Genomic DNA, 21,070 nt, shown 5'->3' with positions numbered 1-21,070 from the left:
GCATTTTAATTGAAGTGATATTAACCCTAAAGGAAAATTTTGCTTTTGGTGGGAGATGAAAAATCTTGGATATTACCATATGTAGGAGAAGGCAATGGCAACCCACTCTAGTACTCTTGCATAGAAAATCCCATGGACGGAAGAGCCTGGTAGGCTGCAGTCCATGGGGTCGCGAAGAGTCGGACACGACTGAGCGACTTCACTTTCACTTTTCACTTTCGTGCATTGGAGAAGGAAATGGCAACCCACTCCAGTGTTCTTGCCTGGAGAATCCCAGGGACGGGGGAGCCTGATGGGCTGCCATCTATGGGGTCGCACAGAGTCAGACACAACTGAAGCAACTTAGCAGTAGTAGCAGCAGCTGCCCTCCAAAAGGCCATGGAACACGAAAAGCTAAGTCAGAATATCTGTAGTATTAATAGTCCAAGGGATATAATAATGAAAAAATATTTTAAAATATACAATGAATAAAGTATAACGAGTAAAGTTTGAAAAACTTTGGACTAGCAAAATACAATATGATTACCTTAAGGCTCACTTGAAATTCATGGCCAAGGACTTAAATTGAGATAAATCATGGAAGTGGTGTGTTTCTATGTATTCATTTTTTGTCCTATAATGCTGTTTGGGCCCAAGTGTAGAGTGGGCAGAGGGCTGGATTTAACTAGGGTTGTGTTTCATGCAAGAGAAAGGGGAAAGAGAACTGAAGGACTGTGCAAAAAAGGGACCATAAATGACTGATCAAGGACCTTCCAGCAGGAAATAAGACTTAGGACATTCTGAGCTATTGCAGACAGGCATGGGAGAAAGTGGTGCCTCTCTGGAGCCCACTCACTCTTATCTTCAAACAGCTTCTGATTTGTTGAAGAAATGTGAGTTTGATTTTTTAATGCAAATTTACTTATTTATAATACACTTTTTGCTTATTTTCTAAAGGATACACAGTGAAAATATTTAACATGACATGAAGCTTCATATATAAACAGGGATGATAACTAAGAAGAACGGATGGAGAACTTTCTTCTATCACGCCAGTACATTCATTGACTTTATGGGAAGACTCTGTTTGCCATGAGTGAGTAAAAGAATTTTGGGGAGATACTAATTTTCTATTCATAAAAAAGTACTAATTTCTTCTGTCTTCCAAGCAATTGAGTTCAATATAATGTCTATTTGTAATGTTGATACATAAATTCCTAATTTACACAATAACCTGTCATGTCTAGCATGTTTTTCTAGTAAAACTGAAAGCTCCTATCTGTCATGAATGTTTTTCATACTTTTTTTTTTTTTTTACCCACAGTTCAGTACAGTTCAGTTCAGTTCACTCGCTCAGTCATGTCCGACTTTTTGCGACCCCAGGAATTGCAGCACGCCAGGCCTCCCTGTTGATCGCTAACTCCTGGAGTTCACTCAAACTCACGTCCATCAAGTCAGTGATGCCATCCAGCCATCTCATCCTCTGTCGTCCTCTTCTCCTCCTGCCCCTAATCCCTCCCAGCATCAAGAGTCTTTTCCAATGAGTCAACTCTTCGCATGAGGTGGCCAAACTACTGCAGTTTTAGCTTTAGCATCATTCCTTCCAAAGAACACCCAGGGCTGATCTTCTTTAGAAAGGACTGGTTGGATCTCCTTGCAGTCAAGGGACTCTCAAGAGTCTTCTCCAACACTACAGTTCAAAAGCATCAATTCTTTGGCACTCAGCTTTTTTCACAGTCCAACTCTCACATCCATAAGTGTTGCAAGAAGGCATTAGAGGGCAGACACACTGAAACAATAATCACAGAAAACTAGCCAATCTGATCACATTGACCACAGCCTTGTCTAACTCAATTAAACTAAGCCATGCCATGTGGGGCCACCCAAGACGGACGGGTCATGGTGGAGAGGACTGACAGAATGTGGTCCATGGGAGAAGGGAATGGCAAACCACTTCAGTATTCTTGCTTTGAGAACCCCATGAGCAGTAGGAACAGGAAAAATGTTAGGATACTGAAAGAGGAACTCCCCAGCTTGGAAGGTGCCCAATTTGCTACTGGAGATCAGTGGAGAAATAACTCCAGAAAGAATGAAGGGATGGAGCCAAAGCAAAAACAATGCCCAGTTGTGGATGTGACTGGTGATAGAAGCAAGGTCCGATGCTATAAAGAGCAACATTGCATAGGAACCTGGAATTTTAGGTCCATGAATCAAGGCAAATCGGAAGTGGTCAAACAGGAGATGGCAAGAGTGAACGTCGACATTCTAGGAATCGGCGAACTAAAATGGACTGGAATGGGTGAATTTAACTCAGATGACCATTATATCTACTACTGCACGCAGGAATCCCTCAGAAGAAATGGAGTGGCCATCATGGTCAACAAAAGAGTCCGAAATGCAGTACTTGGATGCAATCTCAAAAACAACAGAATGATCTCTGTTCATTTCCAAGGCAAACCATTCAATATCACGGTAATCCAAGCCTATGCCCCAACCAGTAACGCTGAAGAAGCTGAAGTTGAACAGTTCTATGAAGACCTACAAGACCTTTTAGAACTAACACCCCAAAAGATGTTCTTTTCATTATAGGGGACTGGAATGCAAAAGTAGGAAGTCAAGAAACACCTGGAGTAACAGGCAAATTTGGCCTTGGAATACAAAATGAAGTAGGGCAAAGGCCAATAGAGTTTTGCCAAGAGAACACAATGGTCATAGCAAACATCCTCTTCCAACAACACAAGAGAAGACTCTACACATGGACATCACCGAAAGATGATGGTCAACACCGAAATCAGATTGATTATATTCTTTGCAGCCAAAGACGGAGAAGCTCTGTACAGTCAGCAAAAATAAGACCAGGAGCTGACTGTGGCTCAGATCATGAACTCCTTATTGCCAAATTCAGACTTAAATTGAAGAAAGTAGGGAAAACCACTAGACCATTCAGGTATGACCTAACTCAAATCCCTTATGATTATACAGTAGAAGTAAAAAATAGATTTAAAGGACTAGATCTGATAGAGTGCCTGATGAACTAGAGATTTACACCTTAATCTAGTCATATGAAACAAATTATTATGGAGTTTTAAGAGCCAATAAATTATTTATATTAGCAAATAACTAGATCAGAAGAAAAACTGACTTGAAACCAATCTACTCCCCAAATCCTGTTAGAAAAAAATGAATTGCAAAATAGTGAACCATAGATTCTTATTTGGGAATTACCAGAAAACAAACAAAAACATCCATAAAACAAAAAAGTATATTTAAAGACATTAATAGGTGAAGCATCTCTTTCATCTAAATACATGTTATAATATGCATATAATGTTCACTTAAAGCCAAATTGGTGGATAATTGTTGGGCTCAATATATTGAAAAAGAGACATAGTTCAAAGGAAAGGAAGAAGCTAGAAACTGAAACTCAAAGGACATTTCACATCAGCTTTTTATTTTGTGTATTATATATAGTATCTCATGTTTGTCATGTATGTGGAAAGTTGTAGAACTCTTACCATTAGTGAAATTGGCTTATATAAATCTGTTCAGTGATGAGAGGATTTATAGACATAATGCAGTGATGAGAGGATTTATAGACATAAAGCCAACATGGTCTCAATTTAAAAGTGTAAGACAATTCTAATCACCCTTTCCCTATCACAATTAAAGCATTGAACATTTTTGACTTTAGGTCAGCTGTCTTGCCTCAAATATTACTTAGGAATCATGGCTGCCTGAGTATAATTGGCTAAAACACACATAGGAAGGAATTCTACATGAAAGATACGCCTTAGGCATCAAGGAAAAAGTCAGAGGGTTGGTCCTTTTTTTTTTTTTTTTTGAGAATTACACTTTAAGTTATTTCTTACCTGCTGATGTTTGCACAATTTCCGTGGTGTTTCTGAGGCCCATGAAGTCAAACTGATAAAGCCGCCAGGATTTCTGATCAGCTGCCTCAACCGAGTTTTTTCTCCATCTATAAATCATTTCTTCTTTGGGGTAGCCATCTAAAAATGCAAAACAAATATTAACGCTTGAAGACATAGGATTGTAACACATTAAAGTCAAAATTATAATTCTGATCAGTTAATAGGAGTTGACATTTTAGTCCATATTTAATCATTAACTTTTCCTCATATGCATAGAAACTCCAAAAATGAATGGGAAATGGCTACTTAACCCAGAAGATTTTTGCTGCAGATCTTCACAGTCAACAAAAGGTGACCAGCCACAAGCCATGTCTGTGTGAATATAGAATATATCTCTCAATGTGGAGGGCTTGGTTGTAGTTGACATTCAAATTATAGACCTGATCTAACTGCCTGGCTCACTCTCACCAGAACTTCTAAACTTTTCCAGAGCTGAGTCTGTCCAAATCTCAGGAAAGACAAATTTACTTTTTTATTATGAACTTTATTATATATATAGCTTTTATTATTTATTACATATTTATATTTATTGTTATTATTGAAGAGTAGTTGATGTACAATATTCTGTAATTTGTTGCTGTTGTTCAGTGGCCATGTCGTGTCCAAATGTTTGCGACCCCATGGACTGCAGCATGCCAAGCTTCCCTGTCCATCACCAACTCCCAGAGCTTGCTCAAACTCATGTCCATCAAGTCAGTGATGCCATTCAACCATTTCATCCTCTGTCAAACCTTTCTCCTCCTGCTTTCAATCTTTCCCAGCATCAGGGTCTTTTCCAAGGAGTCAGTTCTTCACATCAGGTGGACAAATTATTGGAGTTTCAGCTTCAGCATCAGTCCTTCCAATGAATATTCAGGACTGATTTCCTTTAGGATTGACTGGTTTGATCTCCTTGCAGTCCAAGGGACTCTCAAGAGTCTTCTCCAACACCACAGTTCAAAAGCATCAATTCTTCAGCACTCAGCTATCTTTAGAGTCCAACTCTCACATTGATACATGACTACTGGAAAAACCATAGCTTTGACCAGATAGACCTTTATTGGCTAAGTAATGTCTCTGCTTTTTAATATGCTGTCTCAGTTGGTCATAGCTTTTCTTCCAAGGAGCAAGCGTCTTTTAATTTCGTGGCTGCAGTGACCTTGCTTTTGCTCCTCTTGCACCAAACACATTAATTTTCTCACTGTTGAGAATAATGCTTGCCATGGATTTGTTGTATATGGCCTTTATTATGTTGAGGTATGTTCCTTCTATGCCTACTTTCTGGAGAGTCTTTATCATTAACCAGTGTTGAATTTTGTTAAAAGCTTTCTCTGCATCTGTTGAGAAGATCATACTTTTTTTTTTTCTGTCTTTCAACTTGTTAATATGGCCTGTCACATTGGTTGATTTCCAGATACTGAAGAGTTCTTGCATCACTGGGATAACACCCATGTGATCTTGATGTATGATCCTTTTAATGTATTGTTGGATTCTGTTTGGTAGAATTTTGTTGAGTATGTTTGCATCTATGTTTATGAGTGATATTGGCCTGTAATTTTCTTTATTTTGATACCTTTATCTGGTTTTGGTATCAGGGTAATGGTAACCTCATACGATGGGATTGAGAGTTTCCCATCTTCTGCAATTTTCTGGAAGAGTTTGAGCAGGATAGGTGTTAACTCATCTCTAACTTTTGGAAGAATTCGCCTGTGATGTTAGCTAGCATTGGCCTTTTGTTTGTTGCAAGATTTTTTTTTTTATTACAGCTCTGATTTCTGTGTTTGTGATTAACTTGCTGAGTTCAGTTGCTCAATTGTGTCTGACTCTTTGCAACCCATGGACTGCAACATGCCAGGCTTCCCTGTCCATCACCAACTCCCAACGCATACTCAAACTTATGTCCATCGAGTTGGTGATGCCATCTAAGCATCTCATTCTCTGTCATCCCCTTCTCCTCCTTCCTTCAATCTTCCCCAGCATCAGGGTCTTTTCCAATAAGTCAGTTATTTACATGAGGTCGCAAAAGTATTGGAGCTCCAGCTTCAGCATCGGTCCTTCCAATGAATATTCAAAACTGATTTCCTTTAGGATTGACAAGTTTGATCTCCTTGCAGTCCAAGGAACACTGAAGAGTCTTCTCCAACACCACCACAGTTCAAAAGCATCAGTTCTTCAGTGCTCAGCTTTCTTTACGGTTCAACTCTCACATCCATACATGACTACTGGAAAAACCATGGCTTTGACTAGATAGACATTTGTCACAAAGTACTGTCTCTGCTTTTTATTATCCTGTCTAGACTGGTCATAGCTCTTATTCCAAGGAGCATGCATCTTTTAATTTAGTGGCTACAGTCCCCATCTGCCATGATTTTGGATCCCAAGAGAATAGTCTGTCACTGTTTCCATTGGTTCCCCATCTATTTGCCATGAAATGATGGGAATGAATGCCATGATCTTAGTTTTTTTAAATGTTGAGTTTTAAGCCACCTTTTTCACTCTCCTCTTTCACTTTAATCAGGAGGCTCTTAAGTTTCTGTTCACTTTCTGCCATAAGGGTGGTGTCGCCTGCATATCTGAGGTTATTGATATTTCTCCCAGCAATCTTGATTCCAGCTTGTGCTTCATCCAGCCCAGCATTTTGCATAATGTACTCTGCATATAAGTTAAATAAGCAGGATAATAATGTACAGACTTCAGTCACTCAGTTGTGTCTGACTCTTTGCGACCCCATGGACTGCAAAAAAAAAAAAAAAACGAAAAACTTTTTTGTATTCTTCTGTTTACTCTTGCCAGCTTTTCTTAATATCTTCTGCTTCTGTTAGGTCCATACCATTTCTGTCCTTTTTTATGCCTGTCTTTGCATGAAACGTTCCCTTCGTATCTCTAATTTTCTTGAAGAGATCTCTAGCCTTTCCCATTCTACTGTTTTCCTCTGTTTCTTTGTGTTGATCACTGAGGAAGGCTTTCTTATCTCTCCTTGCTATTCTTTGGAACTCTGCATTCAAATAAGTATACCTTTCCTTTTCTCTTTTGCTTTTCACTCCTGTTATCTCAGTTATTTGTAAGGCCTCCTCAGGCAACCATTTTGCCCTTTTGCATTTTTTCCTTGCGGATAGTCTTAATCACTGCCTTCTGTACAATGTCACACATCTCTGTCCATAGCTCTTCAGGCACTATATTAGATCTAATCCCTGGAATCTATTTGTCACTTCCAGTGTATAATCATAAGGGATTTGACTTAGCTCATACCTGAATGGTCTAGTGGTTTTCCCTACTTTCTTCAATGTAAGTCTGAATTTGGTAATAAGGAGTTTGTGATCTGAGCCACAGTCAGTTCCTGTTTTTCTTTTTTTGCTGACTGTATAGAACTTCTCCATCTTCAGCTGCAAATAATCTAATCAATCTGATTTTGGTATTCTCCATCTGGTGATGCCATATGTAGAGTCATCTTTTGTGTTGTTGGAAGAGGGTGTTTGCTATGACCAGAGTGTTTTCTTGGCAAAACACTGCTGGCCTTTTCCCTGCTTCATTTTGTACTCTAAGGCCAAACTTGCCTATTACTCCAGATATCTCTTGACTTCCTACTTTTGCATTCCTCTCCCCTACGATGAAAAAGACATCTTTTTGGGGTATTAGTTCTAAAAGGTCTTGTAGGTTTTCATGGAACCATTCAACTTCAGCTTCTTTGGCATTATTGTTTGATGCATAGACTTGGATAACTCTGATAATGAATGGTTTGTCTTGGAAATTAACAGAGATCATTCTGTCACTTTGGTCAATGCACCCAAGTACTGCATTTTGGACTCTTGTTGACTGTGAAGGTTATTCCATTTCTTCTAAGGGATTCTTGTCTACAGTAGTAGATATAATGGTCATCTGAATTAAATTTGCCTGTTCCAGTACTTTTTAGTTCACTGATTCCTAAATAGTCAGTGTTCACTCTTGTCATCCTCTGTTTTACCACTTCCAATTTACCTTGATTCATGGACCTAAAATTCCTGGTTTCTATGCAATATTGTTCTTTACAGCATCAGACTGTACTTCCATCACCAGTCACATCCACAGCTAGGCTCTGTTTTGGCTTTGAATCCATTTCTTCATTCCTTTTGAAGTTATTTCTCCACTCATCTCCAGTAACGTATTGGGCACCTACCAACCTAGTGAGTTCATCTTTCAGTTTCATACTTTTTTGCCTTTTCACACTGTTCATGGTGCTCTGAGAGCAAGAATGCTGAAGTGGTTTGCCATTCTCTTTTCCAGTGGACCACGTTTTGTCAAAACCCTCCACTTTGACCCATCCATCTTGAGTGGCCCTACGTGGCATGGCTTATAGTTTCTTTGAGTTAGACAAGGCTGTGGTCCATGTGATCAGTTTGATTAGTTTTCTGTGATTGTGGTTTTCATTTTGTCTGCCCTCTGATGGATAAGGATAAGAGGCTTATGGAAGCTTCAAGTGATGGGAGAGACTGATTTTGGGACAAACTGGGTCTGGTTTTGATGGGTGTGGCCATGATCAGTAAATCTTTAATCCAATTTTGTGTTCCCTCCCTGTATTTTTGGCCTGAAGCCAAACTATGGTAGGGATATCGAAGCTAATGGCGACCTCCTTCATAGGACTTGTTCAGGCACCCTTGTATTCAGTGCCTTTGACCCTGCAGCAGGCCACTCTCTATCCATGCCTCCACCGGAGACTCCTGGACACTCATTGGCAAGTCTGGCTCAGTCTCTGTGGAGACACTGTTCCTTTCTTCTGGCTCCCAGTGCACACAAGGTTTTGGTTGTGCCCTCCAAGAGTCTGTTTCACCAGTTCTGTGGAAGTTCTGTAATCAGATCCCCCTGGCCAAAGGAGTTTTCAGTCCTGTTTGAGTACCACCTACAAAATTTAAGTTTCACATGCTCATGTAAAATGTGAAAGTAATCTGTATCTTATGTTAGAGCTGTAAAAAGAAATTTGGAAAATACGACAGTTGTTACTATGCTAAACTGCTTCATTTTCAACAGTTCAGAGAACAACGTATGAACAAATGTACTCATTTTACAAACTAGTCACTCTAATGTGGGCCTGGAGAACAGAAAGAGACATGAATGAACTCACTGAGATGGGGAAAATACAGATTCTCTATCTTGTTTTTGGTGATGGTTACATGTATGTTACAAATGTGAAAATGTTTGCATTTTATAGCACCTAAATTATGATCTCAAAAGAAATTCAACTGTATTTTTAGGTCATGGACAGGGAAACATGGCCCACTAACTTTTATCTTACCAGATATTTCTCAATATAGCTCTCATTTCATCTTTTATCATCTAGAATCAATGTCTTATACTAAACTGATGTTGACCAAAATGCAAAAACAAAACAAAACAAACAACAAAAAAAAAACCTCCGATTTTAACTACATTTAATAATTAAGAGGCTATTTTTGCTGTTATTTATAAAGGTTATAGTTTAATATGAAATGAAATTTTTGTTTAAGAGTTTTAAAAATCTTTCAGAAGAATATTTTATTGATTTCTTTTGGAATTTCAAATCCATCATATATAAACTGTCAGTTTGGAAAAGAAGATATAATCTAAAAGACAATTCCAAGATATAGGCTTGGTTTGTGGCAAAGTTAACTTTGTTAGCTTACTCTACACTCTTTAGCATTGTGTGACTTTGACTACATATAGCTACTATCTTTATCATGCCAAATTTCAAAATATTCAGTGAACTTATACAAACTTTAGGAAAGAATTTTGTAACATGAGCTTGTGAAATGTCAAACTAATTATAAAAAGAGCATATCCCCAAATCTGAATAGGTATGTCTAGAACTTTACACTCTACATGCCTGCCATATTGATACCTCTGAAATATTCATTTCTCTCTACTCTAAAAGTTTGGTTGAGTAATTTTGTATTTGAGCCTTACTATCCCAGAAATGTTCATGGCCATATACATATATATATATATGTATATATTTAGAGCTTTCCTAACAGCTTTTAAAATATTTTCCAAAATCAGGGTTGAATACTGAATCAATTCTGTAAAATACTGCTGAAAATCCTCTTATGAAAATGCATACCAAGGGGTACAAGGCTGTTTTTTGTCACCCTGTTTATTTAACTTATACACAGAGGGCATCTTGAGAAATGCCAGGCTGAATGAGTTACAAACTGGAATCAAGTTTGCCTGGGGAAATATCAACAACCTCAGATATGCAGATGATACAATGGCAGAACATGAAGAGGAACTAAAGAACCTCATGATGAGGGTAAAGGAGAAGAGTTAATAAGCCGGCTTAAAACTTGATATTAAAAAAAACTAAGATTATGGCATCCAGTCCCATCACTTCAGCAAGTAAATGGGGGAAAATGTGGAAACATTGACTGATTTCCTCTTCTTGGGTTCTAAAATCAATGTGGATGGTGACAGCAGCCTTGAAATTAGATGATTGCTTCTTGGCTGGAAAGCTATGACAAACATAGACAGTGTGTTAAAAAGCTAAGACATCACTTTGCCAACAAAGTTGCATATTGTCAAGGCTATGATCTTTCCAGTAGTCATGTACAAATGTGAGAGCTGGACCATAAAGAAGGCAGAGTACCAAAGAACTGATGCCTTCAAACTCTGGTGCTGGAGAAGACTCTTGAGATTCCCTTGGACAGCAAGAAGATCAAACCAGACACTCTTAAAGGAAATCAACCTTGAATATTCATTGGAAGTACTGATGTCAAAGCTGAAACTCCGGTAATTTGGCTACCTGATGCAAACACCCAACTCATTGCAAAAGACCTTTATGCTGGGAAAGATTGAAGGCAGAAGGAAAAAAGGGAAAAAGAGGATGAGATGATTGGATAGCATCACTGATCCAATGGGCATTAATTTGGGCAAACTCTGGGAGATGGTGTGGGACAGGGAAGACTGACGTGCTGAAGTCCAGGGGTCACAAATAGTCAGACACAAGTTGGTGACTGAACAACAACAAATATTTTCTATAAACATTTTTAATTACTTATATTGAAATTAACCATACTTTTCTGAAGATGCATGCATTAACTTGAAAGAACAAAAGTAGTCGGAGTTCCAGAGGGCATGTGAATTTGGGAGGAAAATTTCAGTAATTTTCTTAGCCATTGAGTCCTCTTCCTATGCCTCTTCTTCCTGTTGATTACAACTACCACCACTTTCACTATCTTCTTCTTCTTTACCACAGTAATAATCACTATCACTATCACCACCACCATTAATATCATCACCACCACCACCATCATCATCATCATATTGCTATCTGTAATGAGGCACCAGACAATATTTCAAGACTTTCAATGTGGTAAGTCTCACAACAATCCTAGTGGCATAGGTATTGCTGTCTCTGTCTTATAGGTAAGAAAGTTGAAGCACAGAGATTCTGAGTCATGTACCTATGACAAAGCCAGAATAAAAACTTAGATTTTCTGACTTTAGGCTCCCTATCTGCTCACTTATTGCACTACACTGTAGTTGGTATCATGGAGAACTACACATAGAGGTTCTTCTAAAATCCTTGAAGGGCACTGTAACTGTTTTTGAGTAATACTGAATGACTAGAGAAAGCCTCCCATTCCCAATTGTTTCCTCTCTGTTGGCATTTTTCTTATATATTTGACATACTGAAATTGAAAATTTTATAGTATTAATCCCATTAGTCACTTCCATATTTATTTTGTATTTACATTTAATCATTCCTTAAAGCATACCCAGATAAATACTTTCCAATTTTAAATGTAATTATTTTATAGTTTTATTATATATTTCAATTAATAGTCATTTTGAAATTATTTTGGTCAAGGGTTTTCTACTTGATTGTCACGTTTCTATGCAATCAGTGTGTGTGTGTGTGTGTGTGTGTGTGTGTGTGCATGAGTGTGTTATGTTAATGTATACTGCTGCTGCTGCTGCTGCTAAGTTGCTTCAGTCGTGTTCAACTCTGTGTGACCCCATAGACGGCAGCCCACCAGGCTCCCCCGTCCCTGGAATTCTCCAGGCAAGAACACTGGAGTGGGTTGCCATTTCCTTCTCCAATGCATGAAAGGGAAAAGTGAAAGTGCAGTCGTTCAGTTGTGCCCGACTTCGCGACCCCATGGACTGCAGCCTACCAGGCTTCTCCATCCATGGGATTTTCCAGGCAAGAGTACTGGAGTGGGTTGCCATTGCCTTCTCCGATTAATGTATACTACATGATGTCAACCTTTTTTTCCCTTTTTCCTTTTCTTTTTATTGATTTTTTGTTGAGCTAGAATTAATGTAAAATAACTTATCTTCTTTCCACAGCTGCTTCATCTTTTCAAATTTTAAAATACGTGTTTCACATAATTTTCAGGAGTTTTGTATTTAGTAGGAGAAATAAGGTAAAGATATCAACTCTATCTTCCCAGAAACAAAAGTCTCCAATTCAAAAGTGCTTTTAAAAGTGTATTATTTCATTTGAAAATATTTGAAAACTTTCCAGAGGTATTTATGTTATTAAATTTTCCCTTCACTTATTTTTTATTGAGTTATAGTTGACTTACAATATTGTATTAATTTCAGGTGTACAACATTGTGACTCAAAATTTTTATAGATTATACTTAAAGTTATTGTATAATAATGGGTGTGTTCTCTGTGCAGTACAATATAGCCTAGAACCTTATTTATTTTATATATAATAGTCAGTTTCTCTTAATCCCATATACCTATCTTGTCCCTCCTTCCCCCCTCCCCATTGGTAACTACTACTTAGTTCTCAATATCTATGAGTCTAATTTTTGTTTGTTTTCTAAGTTCATATGCTTTATTTTTTAGATTCTACATGTAACTTATAACATACCATGTTTGTGTTTCTCTGACATATTTCACTAAGCATCATATTGTTGCAACTTGCAAAATTTCATTCTTCTGTATGACTAAAATTCCATTGTGAGTGTGTATGTATACATATATGTGTCTGTGTACATATATGTGTGTGTGTGTATATATATATATATAAAATATATATATAATTCTCCTTCTCCATTCATTTGTTCATGAAAACTTAGTTTACTTTCATATTTTGGCTATTGTGAATAAAGCTGTCACAAATATTAGGGTTCATGTGTATTTTTGAATTAGGGTTTTCATTATCTTTGAATATAGGCCCAGGAGTGGAAGAGCTGGATCATAGGAAACAATTTTTTAGCTTTTGAGTAAAGGTCATAATCTTCTTTAAGTGGGTATACCAATTAATATTCTCACAAACAGTGTACAAGGGATTTCCTCCCCACACTAGCCAACATTTGATATGTCTTCTATTTAATGATAGTCATTCTGATGTGTATGAGGTTTCTTACTGCAGTTTTGATTTGCATGTCTCTGATGATTAACTATGTTGAACATCTTCTCATGAGACTCTTGCCATCTCTATATAGCTTCTTTAGCATCTCTATATAGCATCTGTATAGCTTCTTTGGAAACATGCTTATTTATGTCTACTGCCCTTTTAAAAAATCACACTGTATGTTTTTTACATTGTACGAGCTATTTATATTTATGGATATTAATCCCTTATCTCCCAAGTCATATCACTTAAAACTAAGTTCTCCCACTCTAGACTGTCTTTTCATTTTGTTAATAGTTTCCTTTGCTGTAAAAATCTTTATAGTTTTATTAGTTCCAACTTGTTTATTTTTTGCTTTTGCTTTATTTGTCTTAGGGGATAGATTTTAAAAATATTGCTGCAATTTTTGTCAAAAAGTATCCTGCCTGTGTTTTCTCCTAGGAGTTTTATGATTTCCCATCTTGCATTTGCATCTTTATTCCAGTTTGAGTTTATTTTTGTATGCGGTATGAGATAATATTCTAACTTCATTTTTTCCATGTAGCTTTCCTGGTCTCCCAGCACTATTTATTGAAGAGACTGTCTTTTCCAAAATATACTATTGCTTCTTTTGTCATTGATTAATTGATCGTAAGTGCATGCATGTATTTCTGGGCTCTCTATTGTCTTCTATTAATCTCTGTGTCAGTTTTTGTGCCAATACCATGCTGGTTTGATTACTGCAGCTTCATAATATAGTCTGAAGTCAGGGTCCATGATACTTCCAGCTCAATTCTAATTTCTCAAGAACGCTTTGGCTATCCAAGATCTTTTGCATTTTCATACAATTTTCAAAATGATTTGTTCCAGTTCTGTGAAAAATGCCATTGGTATTTTGATAGGGATTGCATTTAATCTGTAGATTACCTTGGATAGTATGGTCATATCAAATATTAATTCTTTTATTCATCAACAGAGTTCATTTTCCATCTTTTTATGTTATCTTCATTTTTTTTTTTTTACTAATGTCTCATAATTTTTGGAGTGTGTGTGTGTGCTCAGTCACTTCAGTCATGTCCAGCTTTTTGTGACCCACTGGACCATAGTCTGCCAGGCTCCTCTGTCCATGGGATTCTCCAGGTAAGAATACTGGAGTGGGTTGCCATTCCCTACTCCAGAGGATCTTCCCTATACAGAGATCAAACCCATGTCTCCTGCATTGCAGACAGATTCTTTATCCACTGAGCCACCTGGGAAGCCAAATTTTTAGAATGCGGATCATTTACTTCTTTAGTTAGGTCAATTCCTAGGTATTTTAATCTTTCTGGTGCAACTGTCAATGGGATTTCTTTTCAAACTTCTCTTTCTGAGAGTTCATTGTTAATGTATAGAAATACAACAGATTTCTGCATATTAATTTTTTATGCTGCACCTTAACCAAACTCAGTGATAGTAGTAGTGCTTTGGGGCTGTATTTAGTGTTTCTATGTATAATATCATGTTTCTTCAAACAGTGATAGTTTCTGCAAGTGATAGTTTTACTTCTTTCTTTTGCATTTTTGTGCCTTTTATTTCTTTTGCTTGTCTGATTGCTATGGCTAGAACTTCCAACCACATATTGTATACAAGTGGTGAGAGTAAGACTCTTTATCTTCTTCCTGATCTTAGAGAAAATGCTTTCAGCTTTTCACTGTTGAATATCATATTTTAGCTGTGGGGCTATCATATATGGTTTTTATATGTTGAGGTACATTTCCTCCATACCTTTTAAATCATAAATTATGTTGAATTTTGTCAAAAGTTTTCCTGCATTTATTGGCATGATCACTTGTTAATGTGGTGTATCACATTAATTGATTTGTTGATAATGAACCATCATTTCATCCCTGGGATAAATCTCATTTGATCATAGTGTAGGGTCCTTTAAATGTATTGCTGGATTTAGTTTGCTATTATTTTATTGAGGATTTTCACATCTACGTTCATCAGTGATAATGACCTATAATCTTTTTTGTTTGTTTGTTTGTTTTATTTATTTTTTTTTTTTGGTATCATTGTCTGTTTTGGATTTCAGGGTGACACTGGCCTCATACGTTAAGTTTGTGAGCTGTCCTTCCTCTGCAAATTCTTGTAAGTTTCAGAAGGATATGTGTTAATTCTTCTCTAAATATTTGATAATATTGACCTGGAAATCCATGTGGTCCTGGACTTTTGTTTGTTGGGAGTTTTTAAATTACTGATTCAATCTCATTGACTGGTCTGTTCACACTTTTTATTTCTTGTTGGTTCTTTCTTCAGAGATTGTAGATTGCTAAGAATTCGTTAATTTCTTCTAGGTTAGAGCATAGTTGTTTGGAATAGTCTCTTATGATCTTTGGTACTTCTTTGATTTTGGTTGTAACTTCTTTTTCATTTACGATTTTATTGATCTTGGCCCTTTTTTCTCTTGATGAGTCTGACTAAACATTTTTTTTTTCCTCAGTCTTTTCAAAGAGCCAACATGTAGTTTCATTAATCTTTTCTATTTTTGTAGTTTCTATTTTTTAATTTTTATGATTTCATACTTTTACTGACTTGGGTTTTGCTTGTTCTTCTTTTTCTAGTTCCTTTACATGTTAGCTTAGGTTGTTTATTTGAAATTTTTCTCCCCACCATCCCTCCCCCCAACCCAGGTAAGCTTGTATCACTATAAAATCCCCTCTGAGAATTGCTTTTGCTGCATCCCATAAGTTTTTGGTAGCTGTGGTTTTTTTTTGTTTGTTTGTTTGCTTTGGTGTTTTTTAAAATATATTCCATGATCCACTGGTTGCTTGGTACCATACTGTTCAGACTCCACATCTTTGTACATCTTTGTGTTTGTTTCAGGTTTTGTTCCTTATAGTTGATTTCTAGTATCATAGTAGCTTGAAAATATATGTATATATACATATATATATATATAAACTCATTATAACAGGTATCATAACATTCAGAGTGAAAAAAGTGGTGAAAAATAGACACTTTTACACTATCAATTCATATCAAATTATGGCATAAAATGTGGCACTATTTGTTGAAGTAATAAGTGTTCATAAATTTTGACTTATGAATTTATTTGACAGAAATATAGTACAAGCAAAAAATAATAATGATACTAATAGAATAAAATCAAAATGGACACAAACATTTATTGTCATGCTATTTTTAAACAACTTGAATGGTGGAAGCTATTATGTTCCAATCAAATTCTTGATTACTTCAGAGTCATTAAAAAGAAGTAGCATAAAATGTATTCCATTGGAAGAACGCCTGCAGCACTTTATAAAATGCAAGATCCAGGATGGTATGTTGAGTATGGATTTGTCTGAGCAAAAAAAACTCACAACCTGTGCATGTGCATATGTATGTATTTATGTTTTCCTGAGCAAACATAAATGTGTGGGACAAGTACAATGTGTACTTCCCACAGCTCAGCGTTAAGCAAGGTTCTGGATGGCATGAGGAATGTTGTAATGCTTTTCCTTTACTCAAGACAGTTTAAAAATTATTGAGGCATGCAACTTATCACCAAAAAGTGGCCCCCAAATACTGTTTTTGTTTGTGTTTGCTAATATGGAAAAGTAGAAACTAAAAATAAGTCAAATGAAACAGTGCATTTGAGGAAATTGTGGGCAAATTATTATCAATGGCAATTTTTTTTAATTTTTAAAGTTATGATAACATTATAATACCCAAATTTATCCAATAGTATTAATAGTATTCAAATACTCACACTTATTCAATACTATTATAATACCTAAATTTGCCCAAATGTTAGCTCAGTTAGTAAGTTCAAATATTCTTGGATATAGCTGCAACTCCAGAGGTATGGTAACTGGGTAATCATAATAATAGCACATGGTCTAATTCCACAGAATGGACCTACATTCAGTGATTTTCGACTTTCTGTGATTCAGCCAGTCATAATTACATTTCTCTCACTCCCCATAAATTAGAAACAGCCGATTAGAAAAACTCTGGGGGAAAAAACTCAAAAATAACCATGAAATTGCAAAGGACTTTCCATGCAAATTATCACCATGACTTTTCAAACTTTACTATCCTAACTGTAATTTGTTTTCTAGTTTCCTTTTGGAGGATGACATCTTTCATTTGACAATACTTTTTGAAGGGGTTTTACCTTCCTTTTGGAAAGCTCCCACGTTGTCACCTGTGTCACATGACATAATCTGTCCTTGTCTCACAGCTCACATGTGCTCACATTGATGTTCCAGTGACTCACAGCAGATACAAGGATGTGAGACTGGGTCAAAAGAAGAGCAGCCACTACTGTATGGTGGCTGGCTCTGAAAGCATCTTTGTCTCACTGGGAGAATGGCATTTTCTGAAAGAAAATAGTCCCCTTTCATATTTTTATATTGATACATTTCCACTGGTCATCCCATATTACACCTAAAAATTCTTGAGACACAGAGTAAGGAACAAGAGCTTTTGAGATTCATGGATGTGTGCTGGGGGGAGGGGTATGATTGACCAGAAGGAAAAAGGTCTTATAAGAGAAGACATGATGGAGAGAGTGTGAGGAGGATGTGTGGGCACTGGGACCAGAAGGGAGGGGCAGAAATATTGTAGAGATAGGAGAGTCAAAGAGAACTGAGGTCCTGGGGATGCAACACTTGCTGCTCCCTCCTTTTGATTCACTCTCCAATGCCTGAGAGCCACATGAATCAAGAGATCCTCTAAAAGAATATGTGCACTCTAAATGCTCATCAAGGCATCCTCTGCTGTAGTTTTCATGTAACAATTTGCAACAATTTAGCTCACATAGAAATAATCTCTGAAAAAAACAAGTACCCTATGATCACTCTTATATGTTGAACCTGAAAAACAATACAAAACAAAGCAAGGTCATAGATACAAAGAAAAGATTGGTGGCTGCCAGAGGCAGAGGACAAGGGGTGAGAGAAATGGGTGAAGGGAGTCAAAAGGCAAATAATAATAATAACAACTTCCAATAGATAAGCTTGGATTATTTTTCTTTTGATGATTTGGGGGGGGGCAGCGGGTAAGAGGCATAAGAGAGTGAGTCCTGTTCAGTTCATGCTGACTCCCACGAGAGGCACATTACATTGCCACAGAATCTCTGATGTTGATTGCTTCTCAGCAAGATAATGAGATGGAGTTTGCATTTTCTCGAGTCAAGAGACAACTGTGGAACATTGCTCAAAAGAATAAGCACGTGAATGGGGATACAATCTCAGAGGGAAAGGATTGCATTCCCAACAACCAATGCTGTATTAAATTAAACTATTTCCATTTCAATCACAGAGAGAATTGGTTAGAAAAATGCATGTGACTGTCAAAAATACTATTATTAAATGGTCCTGTGGTGCTTTCCTACAAATTGTAGTAAAGACAAATAGCATGAATGTCAATGTGATTCAGAAACATGAGGCATGATCAAATTATGAGCCATTTAGTTGCACTTGAAGAATAAGAGAGATGTTTCTCCTAAAAATTGCCTTCCAGTGGATGGGTCACAATCTGCATTTGTTTGCCCTGAGAATGACACCTGGGTTGGGCAGACACTTTGAGTGCCTCAGGCCAGTGTCCAACATGTATCAGCAAAGAACTGTGATAAAATACCCATGCTCTTGGAATTCATTGGTCTTCCAATGTTCCATTGGCTTGATGGATGGTGGAAATGACTTTTTGAAAACTCAGGTGCAGTGCCAGGTAGGTGGCAATACTTTTCAGGATAAATGCAAGGTTCTCCAGGAGGTTGCACATAGTTTGAATCATCATCCAGTAGACGGTGGTATTTCTCTGATGGTAAGAGTTTACAGCTTCAGAAATCAAGAGATGGAGATGGGAATGGTACTATCATTATTATCCTTAGTGATCCACTAGTGAAATTTTTGCTTCTAGTTCTCATGACTTATATTCTGCAGATCTAGAGATCTTATCTTCCACAGGAGAGACCCATGATTCCATTGAATTGGGGGTTTAGATGGCCTTCCAGCCACTTTGGGTTTCCATACTTCTGAATCATCAGGCAAGGAAGGAAATTACTGGCTGGCGTAATTGATTCTGACTGCTGAGGGGAAACTGTATGACATCACTCCACAGTGGAGTTAAGGAAGTATGCTGGATCCCCTGGGACGTCTCAGTATTACCATGCTGTTTGGTTGAGGTTGATGAAAAACAATCCAACCTTAGCAGGGCTACTAATGGCTCAGTACTTTGTGAGAGAAGCTTTGGGTCACTCCTCCAACTGAAGAATGATAACTATCTTAGATATTTGCTAAAGTCAAAGGGAATATGTAATAGAAGAAGGTCATTATAAATATCAGCAATGAATACTATTATAGTAAAGAGGGCTGTAATTGTTTGAGTATTCTTCCTTATTTTGTTATGAGTATGTTTCTGTAGCAAATATTTTTCCTTCTCTTATTCTCTCAAAGATAACATGAGATATATTAACTTTATATCACAGTATTAAAGTATTAGTAACTTTACAGTATTTCAGTTGCTGTTCAGTGGCTCATTCATGTACTGCTCTTTGAGACTGCATGGACTATAGCTTCCCAGGCTTCCCTGTCCTTCAGTATCTCCCAGAGTTTGCCCAAACTCATGTCCATTGATTGATGATGCCATCCAACCATCTTACCCTCCTGTTGCCGCTTGTCCTCCTGCTCACAACCTAAGCTGTTCTTGTTCAGTTGTAGCCAGCTCTGAGACTGCATGGACTGCAGCACACCAGGCTTCACTGTCATTCACTATCTCCTGGAGTTTGCTCAAACTCATGTCCATTGAGTTAATGATGCCGTCCAACTATCTCATTCTCTGTTGCCCCCTTCTCCTCCTGCCCTTAATCTTTCCCAGTATCAAGGGCTTTACCAATGAGTCAGCTCTTCGCATCAGGTGGCCAAAGTATTGAAGCTTCAGCTTCAGCATCAGTCCTTCCAATGAATATCCAGGGTTGATTTCCTTTAGGATTGATTAGTTTGATCTCCTGGCAGCCCAAGGGACTCTCAGAGTCTTCTCTAGCACCACAATCTGAAAGCATCAATTCTTTAGTGCTCAGTCTTCTTTAGGTTACAATTCCCACATCCATACATGATTACTGGAAAAATTGACTATTGGACATTTGTTGGCAAACTGATGACTCTGCTTTTTAAAACATGGTCTATTTGTCATACCTTTCCTTACAAGGAGTAAGCATCTTTTCATTTCATGGCTGCAGTCATGGTCTGCAGTGATTTTTTTGAGCCCAAGAAAATAAAAATCCCTCACTTCTTCCACTTTATTCCCATCTATTTGCCATGAAGTGACGGGGCCTGTTGCCATGATCTTAGTTTGTTGAATGTTGGGTTTTACATCAGCTTTCTCTCTTTCATCTTCATCAAGAGGCTTTTTTGTTCCTCTTCTCTTTCTGCCATTAGAATGGTATAATCTGCATATCTCACATTGTTGATATTTCTCCTGGCAATCTTGATTCCAGCTTGTGATTCATCCAACCTGACATTTCACTTCATGTACTCTGCATATGCAAAGTAAATGTATATATATTGATGTACTTTGACAACCTAATGTGAGGAACTGACTCATTGGGAAGACTCTGACGCTGGGAAAGATTGAAGGCAGGAGGAGAAGGGGATGACAGAGGATGAGATGGTTGGATGTTATCACTGACTCAATGCACATGAGTTTGAGCAAACTCCAGGAGTTAGTCAGTTCAGTTCAGTCACTCAGTCATGTCCGAGTCTTTGTGACTCCATGAATTGCAGCACGCCAGGCCTCCCTGTCCATCACCAACTACCATAGTTCATTCAAACTCATGTCCATTGAGTTGGTGATGCCATCCAACCATCTCATCCTCTGCCATCCCCTTCTCCTCCCAGCATC

General features: G+C 37.5%; 1 protein-coding gene across 1 annotated transcript in view; it reads right to left on the bottom strand.

The window, feature by feature from the left end:
• LOC102178769 (ribonuclease P protein subunit p20) overlaps nt 1-19,908 on the bottom strand; it is a 35,133-nt gene extending 15,225 nt beyond the window's left edge. Inside the window, 2 exon segments of the mRNA XM_018065848.1 lie at nt 3,849-3,986; nt 19,833-19,908. Of these exon segments, the coding sequence (XP_017921337.1) occupies nt 3,849-3,986; nt 19,833-19,908 (214 nt within the window).

Source organism: Capra hircus, chromosome 21 (genome assembly GCF_001704415.2).
Source record: "Capra hircus breed San Clemente chromosome 21, ASM170441v1, whole genome shotgun sequence".
In the NCBI taxonomy this organism is placed as follows: domain Eukaryota; kingdom Metazoa; phylum Chordata; class Mammalia; order Artiodactyla; family Bovidae; genus Capra; species Capra hircus.
This window is presented reverse-complemented; position numbering and strand designations above follow the sequence as displayed.